General features: G+C 38.5%; 2 protein-coding genes across 5 annotated transcripts; one reads left to right on the top strand and one right to left on the bottom strand.

Annotated features, from left to right (window-relative positions):
• Positions 1-2067: 2067 nt before the first annotated feature.
• On the bottom strand, positions 2068-4948 carry LOC120778483 (sideroflexin-2). 4 transcript variants are annotated; one of them, XM_040110300.1, is made up of 7 exons: positions 4861-4948; positions 4428-4535; positions 4085-4353; positions 3184-3429; positions 2827-3119; positions 2722-2769; positions 2068-2650 (listed from the first exon to the last, which is right to left on the bottom strand). In XM_040110300.1, the coding sequence occupies exons 2-7, from the start codon at positions 4441-4443 to the stop codon at positions 2539-2541; spliced, it is 984 nt and encodes a 327-aa protein (XP_039966234.1). In that variant the 5' UTR covers positions 4444-4535; positions 4861-4948; the 3' UTR covers positions 2068-2538. The 4 variants fall into 4 exon arrangements, with proteins under 4 accessions (XP_039966234.1, XP_039966235.1, XP_039966236.1 ...); XM_040110301.1 differs by having other exon boundaries at positions 4846-4939; XM_040110302.1 differs by lacking the exon at positions 4861-4948 and adding an exon at positions 4790-4848.
• Positions 4949-6570: 1622 nt separating this feature from the next.
• Positions 6571-9894, top strand: LOC120777816 (UDP-glycosyltransferase UGT4). Its single transcript, XM_040109354.1, has 5 exons — positions 6571-7602; positions 7664-7858; positions 7928-8156; positions 8214-8442; positions 8511-9894. Exons 1-5 carry the CDS (start codon positions 7151-7153, stop codon positions 9341-9343), a joined length of 1938 nt encoding a protein of 645 aa, XP_039965288.1. The 5' UTR covers positions 6571-7150; the 3' UTR covers positions 9344-9894.
• The last annotated feature ends 295 nt before the right edge of the window (positions 9895-10189 follow it).

Genomic DNA, 10189 nt, shown 5'->3' with positions numbered 1-10189 from the left:
TATGTCCAACGCATTCCTCGTTCAGATATATTTTACGATCAACCAAAATGATCAAACTTTCGTTCACCAAATAGCCATATTTATCAATAATTATCAATCAATTTTCCAATAACTCTGAAACTTATTTATTTTAGAGGTAGAACACTGCACTGTTGTATGCTCCTATACACAAAAGTATCACACGAAATGTAAGTCTGATGTTTACCTGTATTACATCATCAATTCTCGGGATAGGGATTTTAGTCTATCAAAGTATGGTACGGTTAGGCATAGGGTCCTTGAATTGTTAGTTTATAATTTTATTGCAGTTAATAAAATGAAAAATGTGGGAGGTGCGTTTTAAGTAGAAATTGATGTGTTTGCACCCATGGCACCAAAACGATAATTGTGGGAAATTAGTGATCGTGAGATAATTTTTCCCATATCAAATAAGTAACCGATATCTTTAATATGATAACAACCTTAACAATCATAACATTATAACATCTGTCTTCACAATATCATTCCTCATAACTATTGGTTGGTGCTGTTACAACATAACTCTCCTTCGGACCGTTCACACAAAAGACCGGGCGAGGACCGTCAACTCGACACAATCTCTGTCCATGTAAGAACAAGAACTAATTATTTCCCTTTTGGAAACAGCTAGTACTCTCGTCAAAATCATTCACCATAGACGGGAACATATAATATTCACTTGACGCCAGGTCCGGACTATAATGTAAATGTATAAGAACCTACCAACGAAACTCCCGGAGCTTTTGGCGAGTCACTATAGCTGTGTCTATTCATTTACTTTTGGGCAAACACTTTCTTCAGACGGTGCAATTATTGACAGTACGATGCGAGGACGGCCGATATTGGGAAACTATAACATAAAGCTGCCATACAAAGTGGCTAATTCCAAATTCAAATCCTTACGTGGATTAAGAAGTTACCAAAATTTAGCACATATTACCATCTAAGGCATCACTACGTTTTCCGAACTTATTGTTCAGATCGGAGCGCTATAACATATAACTGCAATTCAAACGGACCGATTAAAATCAGGATAGCGATCTTTTTATGTCCTTTTATGCTATAAAAAATAACCGTTCTAGGTTTTATAGCTTCCGTGCAGCCGAAGTTAGCGTATTTTCGCTTGATGTTATCATTACTGAACGACTTTTATTCACCAGCAATCATCCGCCTCACAAATAGATAAATTTTGCTGTGATTCAGTAATGTAAATTCGGTCCAGGTTTTTTGGATTATTGATTGATTCAATATGAGGAATGCACCGCGACCTTTGGTCTATTGTGCCCTCTCGTAACTTACATAGACTCACCTAGCCCCAGCGCATTGATGAAGTTCAATAGACTTCCGGGCGCTAGTGACGCTATGCGATCCCTATCTGGAAACATTGATCCAAGGGCCTTAGTCCTGTGTCTACAGGCTGCTGTGCAGTCAATCAGCAGCTGCCCCGGGGTTTCAGGCTCCAAGTCGCAAAACCGGCAGTTAACGCAAGACGATAAGCCCATGTTGTACAGGTGCCTATTCAACTTGCAGTGGCCGGTATACCATGCGACTAGTAGCCTGAGTTTGTTCCTGGGGAGGTTTATTATAACCTTGAACCTACTCAAATTGTATCCTCCCATTAGCAACTTGGCATGTCTCATACCGCGCGTTTGCCGCCAATGCTCCTCCCTGTCCACTCCTTATTCCTTGCGAAATAGCTCCTTTATGGTGTGTGGACCTACCCCAAAAAAGGGTTCTGGTCCCACCATCTTGGTGGAGGCTGCGGAGCGTTTTTTTTTGGATTAACTCATGCGGCTTCCAAAATGTTGCAATATTAGTAACACTATTCACAATTTCTTTGGTTTTGGTCTTTATGGAAAAAAAACTATAAAATTCATCTTTGCGCGTGTTCAAACAGTTCTGAGTCAAACAACCACAATCACTAAACGGTTTGAGAAGTTTTTTGGTACGAAATCTAATAATTTTGACGCCTGGCTGCATATTTATAACGTTAGTTAAAATATTTTTTGATTTTACTTGAAAAGCCGCCTGCACGAATAACAACCGACAGTCTTTATTTTTTTTACTTTTATTTCAGAATAATGACTTTATGTAAAGAGTACACATTTTACGCTTAATTTCATAAACAAACAGCGTACAAAATATGGCGGCAATGCTTGAAATCCATTAAACTGCACACAGTGATAAATTTAATAACACAAACACACTAATAGTTTACAGTAACAAAAACGTGAAAAGGAGCCAATGCCATAAAAATATACATAGATTTAAGAAACGAAGAAAACAAAAAATTAAAACTAAATCACATCTACAAATGCGCAGTTACTTAGACTTAAATTTTACAGATTTAACATTTCTAGCCTATTTGCGGCATGTTTAGCAGTAGTAATTCCCGGTTATTGAATACGATTTTCTTGTAAATGCCGTTCCAGGTGAGTGGAGACACTTTCGTTACGCGTCAGCAACTCGTTTAATTAATATTGTCTATTGTGCATAATTAATTTGAATTATGCGACACATTTATAAGCCCTTATTGAAGTATACACGCTGTGGTACGCGACCTTTAGTCTTGGACTCTATTTCCGCATACTGATCGGCTTCAAGTAATTTGATTGTGGACGTTTTCAACGAACTGTAAAGCATAAAATACAATAAATAACTAATTTTATTAATTTAAATGCGTAAATGCGAATTGCACATTACCAATTTTGTGGAAAAATTGCGCAAGCCGTGGGAACCATGAACAGCAAACTGAAAAATATTTCATATTAGAAGCAATTGAAAAACGAAAGTGTTATTTATGCTCACAAGCAGCCCACCATAGCCGTTTGGAAAGGCGCGTCTATCCAACGTATGCGTCGATAAGCCGGTATTTTCTCCAAACGTTGCATAATAAACGGCAATATCAACATGCCTGGTGCTGCCATAGTAATACGGGAAACCGCCACTTGGGTAATACCCTTTACAGCAGCTAAGCGGCTGTGTCCCACAATGTTACCATTCTCATCCTTCACTTCGACACCGTTGATTATCTCATTTTGCCGCATAAGTGGAATGTTGACAAAATTGGCAGCGGTAACGGCAGCAAACGGCACAAAACGCTGTGACGTATAGAACAAATTTAGACAGACTCACAAAGGGAATAAAAAATAAATAGTTTACTACCTGAAATAGGGGGCTGGCACGCTTGGACCAATAGCTTTTGCAACCAAGTGCCGCTACCAATGCCGAGGTAGTTGCCGACACATACGCGACGCCCAACTGTGTGACTGTTGTCGGTGAATTCGCATTACGATTTGTATAGTTGACTATAGCGTTGAATGACTGATTGATGAATTGCCAGAGCACCACGGCGGGAACGGTACGATAAAAGGCTAGCATGCCGCCTGTTATAAGCATGCCACCAGGCACCTAAAAAAATATTTTGAATGTGATAATAAAGAACAAACCAAAATACATACATATATACAAACTATTTATGGAAATATTAAAAAAAAAGTAATTAATTGATAATGTATGTATGCATGCAAGATATTTCGGATCTTATCAGCAAATGACCGCCGGCAAATTAAAGCATAATCACAAAACACATGTGTACATACTTTGTGCCGATGACTAAACTGCGATACAATTTTTTTGGCAACCAAACGAAACTACGTCACATACTTATGTAGTTGCCCAGCTGCACGCGCTGTTATTGCGCATATAGGGCACGAGCGTAGCGGCAAACTTTTAGCTGCTGGCAGCAAGTCAGCAGACTATTTACAAGCAATAAGATAAAGCACATACATACATATATACATGCACTTAATTTTATAAATATACGAGCACAAAAGCCAATAAAAGCGCACTGAATTACTTTTAATTGAGCACATAAAAAAAAAAGTTGTGAAACAGATGTGAATGTGACTTTGAAATAAATGCAGCACGAGACTAACATATTCTTTGCGTTGTTGTTACAACAATGATTTAAAATACAATGAAAGTAAAAAAGTAATTTTTACATTATCTAATGCCTTAGTTTTCGTTAAATATAGACAATTTAAAATTATCAGAAACTACAAACCTGAAAACTCATGCGCCCGGTGACATTTTGAAGCTCGCCTGTATCCGGATGGAAGGCAGATGAATAAAGTTTCATTGCATATTTGACTTGTTCCTGTGTAGTGGTTTCTGGCTCCTTGCCGACACGATAACTCTCCACCAGCGTTTTTGCTTGCAATAAACGGTCGTTGGAAACAATGACAGTGCGGGGGTCCGTCATCCAAGCAAAATAGCGAAAGCGCCCGGCAAAAGTGCTTAGATCATATAGGGGCTCGTCTACATTGATGCGTCCTATGTGTGTTTTTAAAAAACAAATATTAATTTGTATCAAAGCAAACATACGAAGCATAAACTTGTTTATTTACCAAGTGTTAAAGCCATTTTTGCTTATTTTAAATCCCACAATTGACACACGGAATTTTAATGGAATTGCGTAATCACTTCGTCCGTTTCTATCTGCTGATGCTGACAATCTAATAAGAAACAGTGACCCAGTAAATATTGCAGAAATAATGAGATTGCTTACAAACAACTTTAAAACATAATAGAACAACAACTGCAATCGAATGCAAACACTTCTGAATTTCAAATTTTCTATCAGATTTTTCGCGTGTAATTTGGCAGCCGGCCAAGTGTGTATTAAATGCATACACATTTTGGCAAATATGATTTATATAATTTTTAAAAAGACATAAAGCATTTTTGAATTTTAAGTAATATTTATTACATAGCAATTAATTAGCACCACTAATTAGCATCAACCTTAAAATAGAAATCACTCACATCAGAGACACTTACAAGAATTATGAATGAATACTATTTACAAGTATGCAATATGCGCCGATCATTTGTTGTTTACCTTTCTATTTTATTTGTTTATGGCGCAAGTCAGTCGGAAGCAGCTGAAATGCAGACGTTTCGAAGTTCGAAAATTCGTAAATCGTACAGCGCTGCCACTTTGTAAATAATATGTAGGCGGATAGTCAGAAGTAAGATTATCTAATAAATTCCCAAATAGAAATAAATGCTAAATTAAACGATCTGAAGATTCCACAGCCGAGAAAGGAACAACGTGCCTTAGGAACTAATGGAATAAAAGTCGGACTACATTCACAGTGTTACAATAAATTTCAATTGGAATTAGATGAAGAAACAGAGAAGATAAGCGGAAAGGAAGAGGCACAATGTTCATCGTAGGCTATGGCCACGAACGGGATTTTGCCATATATCGACAAGGTTTAAAGAGTAGGATGCCTGTATATCGCAGAAGACGTGCGATATATCAGGACTGATGTCCTCACAGTTAGAAGAGCAAGAAGCTGGTATATCACATGAGTCCTCACTGTTGGAAAAACAGGAAGCGTGTATACCAGTACAATCGGAAGAACAAGAGGTGAGTATATCAGTACCGATCTCCTCGCAGTCGGAAGAGCAGAATAAAGTTAAGGCTGAGGTGAATGAGCCTTTGCAAGAAGAGCCAGATTTACGAAATATAATGGATGATATGGAGTTGACCAAATGCACCACGAGTGAAGAAATTGCTGCAGAAAGCTCGGTCGGAAAAGCGTGTTGGGCTGATCAGATCAGTCTAAAGTTGGTGTGTTGCTGCTTCATCGAGTATGGAAAACCGAAGATGGGCAAAGATCCTCAGCATTTGTGGTTGTTCCGAAAGCGAGAATTCCTGAATTTCCCGACGAACTGTTCAACGGTCCAAGTGGATTGTAATTGAGAATCACAACGACCTTTAAGAAGTTAATCCAAAACTTTCATTGGGTTGATTGTCATCAATCGGCTACGAAAAGGATTGCCAAATATTCTGAGTGCGTCGTGGCCTAAATGTCTAGCACCACGAGATTAGGTGTTCAAATGAAATTATGTTCTGACAAACATTGGAATCTCGAGTGAACTGTGTGTCAACGGATGTACTGGAACCTGGGGTGGAAAATGGATATAACGAATGCCTATAAGATTAGGACTATTCGAGAAGTCAACAGTATCTTAGAAGACAACATGGGAGACATAAATGCTATGCGTTTGCTATCGCAACTACATATAGTCTAATATGTCTAATTAAACAATCCAGTGAACGGACTCAAAAGTGTGCACCAAAATAGACGCTTTTTTGAGAAATCCGTTAAATTACGTATATTATCACGATACAGTTTTTAATTATAGTTTATATCACCAGTAATAGCTTTTTGGCCAATGATTTTTTCGAACATTAAATATATAGAAGATTATATACTTAAATTTGGAAAATATTAAATTGCTATATACATATGTTGGAACACAGTTATAAAAATAGGTTTTTATGTATGAATGAAAGTGATTTTTGTCTGTAATTTCAGGCAAAATTTAGTAGTCTTTTCAAATTATCAACTTGGGGTTTGCGCAAACTAGTTTTAACAACCGCTCAAATCTCTCATCATGGCTGTATAAATATGGTGGCTTCTGCACATATGATTTTGACAGTTGATTTTTGTTGCTTTGACTTTTGTTTACAGAACGCTATGGGCTGTTGCCAATTTCTGCGTTTATGTTTTTTATCTAGTTTAATACACTTTTGCTTTCGTCGCGTTTTTTCCGTGCACACTGCCGTCTCTATGTCATTAAATATAAATTCCTGAATAAAATGAATATATTTAAGCACAATTACTAATTGAATGCAAATTTAAAAAGAAAGAATGACTTGTGGAAAATGAAAACAAAAATGTTTCTGACGTGAAATAAAGTAACGCGAAGTTACAAAAACTAATGTACGCTTGCAAAACTTACGTATATACAACTTGCCAAACGAGAGTATTTGTTGGAAATTGTATATCAAGCAGGACGAGCTAATGAATCCGCATAACCGGAATTTAAACACCCACATTTGAGTGGTATATCACAGCTATAGTTTCTTTTAACAGAACGAACAAGAGAGCAATTTCGCCAATCTGGATATATCGATAATTTTATTACGAAAAATTAACAACAGCAAGTTAGTCAAACTTTGGCATTTACCTATAGTGATTACTAGGTACTAAGGTCAAACGGGCGATAACCCAATGTACTGCAGCGTCGTTAAGTAAAGCAAATAATTTAATTAATGGCGAAGGTAATCACTACCGTAGCCTTGTTGTCTATGCTCGGTGTGCCGTTGCAATTTGTGTATGGCGTAAATGTGCTGGCGGTGCTGCCAAGCGTTTGGAAGTCACATTATCTCTTTGGGAAACGCTTGCTGCAGCAATTGGTGGAAATACAGCCCAACTATTCGGTTACATTGATAAGCCCACATGCTGAAGAGTACCCAGTACAGCAGAAAATACGCGAAATACGCATTGAGGGCTTACGGGAGAATTGGGAGGAGATGGGGCTGCCCTTCGATGTGGAACAATCACGGCAACGTTCAATTATGGAACATTTCACCCGCTTAATGTATGCCGGTGCGACAAATGTTGATTTATTGCTTGGCGATGGAAAGGTGCGAAAATTAGTACGCAGTGGTGAACAGTTCGATTTGTTGGTGGTTGATCTCTTTCTCAGCGATTCGCTATTAGGGTGAGCAATTTTTTTAATTGTTCGTGTGTAAGTTTAATAATATAATTTTAAATATTTATAGCTTAGCGCATTACTATCAAATACCCACCGTTGTAATTAGTCCCACCGGCGCAAATACATGGCTTAATCAGATGACCGGAAATCCACAGAGCTCAGCACTCGATCCCAGTATTTTTTTACCCTTCTCGGAGCGCATGGGCTTGTGGCAGCGCAGCGTGAATACCCTAATGGGTCTTTTTGAAAAGTTGACCTACAAGTGCGTACTAAAACCATTTTATTCATTTATGTATACATCAATTTATTATATGTATGTCCCTACTTTCAGCTTTTTTTACATGATCTCCCAAGAAGCCGTTTACACGAAACACTTTCACACACTATGCCAGCTTGCCAACACCACTCTACCACATCACCGCGATCTAACCAAAAACCTTAGCCTTGTTTTAATTAACTCACATCCTGTTGTGCAATATCCGCGCGCTTACTTGCCAAATATGCTGGAGATCGCTGGCGCACACTTGCGTGGCCCACAAAAGCAAATCGAACTGCCAACGGTATGAGTATGTAGACATTTGTGCTTTAATAATTAATTCTAACAATTTTCTTTGTAGCACATCACTTACTTTATAGAATCTGCACCAAAAGGCACGGTTTACATAAGTCTGGGAGCCGATGCGCGCACTGCAGATTTAGCTCGTGAAAAAGTGGACATTCTCTTGGACGTAATTACAGACCTGCAAGACTACAATTTCCTAATCAAATGGGAGGATCCAAAGTTTTATACATCACTACCGAAGAATGCAATGATTGCTGAATGGTGGCCACAGGAAACCGTTTTAGGTAAGTAATTAATAAAATAATTGTATGCCTGCTTTTAAACTAATTGCTCTACTCTGCTCACGTCATAGCGCATGCCAATGTCAAAGTGTTCATTAGCACCTGTGGGCTAATGAGTATTATTGAATCCATAAATGGTCTCACACCAATACTTGCCATACCGATCTTTCCCGAGCAGGAGGTCAGCGCTAGACGTTTACAGCAGCTGGGTATCGGGCAAACGGTCTCCTTCGATGCATTTACCTATGATGCACTCTCAATGAATATACAAAAGCTGGCTTCACACCGCGGCTATGCGTTGCAAGTAGCTGAAATGCGCCTCCTGCTGAACTCTACATATGGCACTCCAATTGCCAGAAGCATACATTACATTGAGTTGATTTTAAGTAGCGCTGGCGGCGGCGATTTTCTCAAATCCCACGCCAATGAGTTGAACTTTATGCGCTCCGAATTGGTGGATGTGCTTGCCATAATTTTTTTGGGCCTATTTGTGATTATAGCAGTGCCATTTTTAGTTACGTGTTGCATACTACGACGGTCGTACATAAATCAGACAGCGCTACAAGCTGCGACTGGCGGTGGGCATCGTGCGACCTTGAAAGTGATCGGACGCACAAATTCGACCAGCGGTGTGGCGGCAGTCAACGATTTGCCGATTTTGGACTGGCGTCGGCGGAGCAGTGCAGCGCAGGCTACTGGTGTTCTCAAACCGCCATCGTCACCATCCGCTTCGTCAACCACTTCGAGCATTTCAGCGGTATCAACCGCCTCGTCAGCTGCATCTTCAGTAGGTGGCTCGCCGCAGGCACGATACGATGTGGGTGGCAGTGGCGAAGGCGTCACGAAGCGTGAGAAATTCGCACGACAAGCGGCCTTGAAATCATTATCGCAAAAAATCGATTAAAATGTCAAACAACGCAAAAAGCTACCGCGTTCACGCCCGCATGCCCGCATGCATTCACATAGACTTAGTATATTTAAGTGTAAAGTGTAAAGTGCTCCGTGCATTTCATTATATTTTATTTCGCTTTAGTTGGTACTTAACGCAGTATACACATTCGTTGAAAGTCACATAAGCTCGTTGTTGCAGTTAGGCAGATTTTTAAGCTCGCTTTTTGGTTTTACGTGGTGTTTGTAAGGCAGATTTTAAAGTGTTTTATGTATAAGGTTCGGTTTATGTATGTATGTATGTATATTTATATATTATTATTGTTACTATTTTGATTTTTACCCTGCTTTCAATATCACAAATATACACAATTCTATGTTTAAAATGTTTAAATATATACGTACTCGTATTTATTGTTGTTGCATATACAATTAATTTAAGATAATTAAATACATACATATATCTTCAAGTTCACAAAGTTTGTGTTAATTTACCCAAAAAATAATCGCCTCAAAACAAGCATCACAAATAAATTTGATGTTAAATAAAATAGCGGTAAATTTTAAGACTTTACATTCTTATTGTTATTGTAATGGAAAAAAATAACACCCCAAGAGAAATGTTGTTGTGGGTGTTGTCTTCAACCTTTTTTGGGGGAATTTTAAGAATTTGGCCAAGTAATAACGGGTGATCCAAGTAGAGTTGCTTTTTTCAATACTCGTTTTTTGACAGTTCACGCTTGAGTCGTGTCATATTATTTTTTTAGTATTGTTTGGAATCGAATCGGCGCTGTTATGGAACGACTTGGCACATTTTACGTCGAAATCTTAAATTGAAATACGACTTGTGCAAGAATAGAAG

Source organism: Bactrocera tryoni, chromosome 5 (genome assembly GCF_016617805.1).
Source record: "Bactrocera tryoni isolate S06 chromosome 5, CSIRO_BtryS06_freeze2, whole genome shotgun sequence".
NCBI lineage: Eukaryota > Metazoa > Arthropoda > Insecta > Diptera > Tephritidae > Bactrocera > Bactrocera tryoni.
The sequence above is the reverse complement of the archived record's forward strand: the minus strand, read 5'-3'. Positions and strand labels throughout refer to the sequence as shown.

What these genes read in the sequence shown, in the direction of transcription:
- LOC120777816 (XM_040109354.1), top strand. Translation starts at nt 7,151, where the DNA reads ATGGCGAAGGTAATCACTACCGTAGCCTTGTTGTCTATGCTCGGTGTG. An exon ending in TTTGAAAAGTTGACCTACAA is followed by an intron (nt 7,859 to 7,927) that starts GTGCGTACTAAA and finishes CCCTACTTTCAG; the next exon opens with CTTTTTTTACATGATCTCCC. An exon ending in GCCACAGGAAACCGTTTTAG is followed by an intron (nt 8,443 to 8,510) that starts GTAAGTAATTAA and finishes CTCACGTCATAG; the next exon opens with CGCATGCCAATGTCAAAGTG.
- LOC120778483 (XM_040110300.1), bottom strand. An exon ending in GTGCCAGCCCCCTATTTCAG is followed by an intron (nt 3,120 to 3,183) that starts GTAGTAAACTAT and finishes TATACGTCACAG; the next exon opens with CGTTTTGTGCCGTTTGCTGC. An exon ending in ACGGCTATGGTGGGCTGCTT is followed by an intron (nt 2,770 to 2,826) that starts GTGAGCATAAAT and finishes AATATTTTTCAG; the next exon opens with TTTGCTGTTCATGGTTCCCA.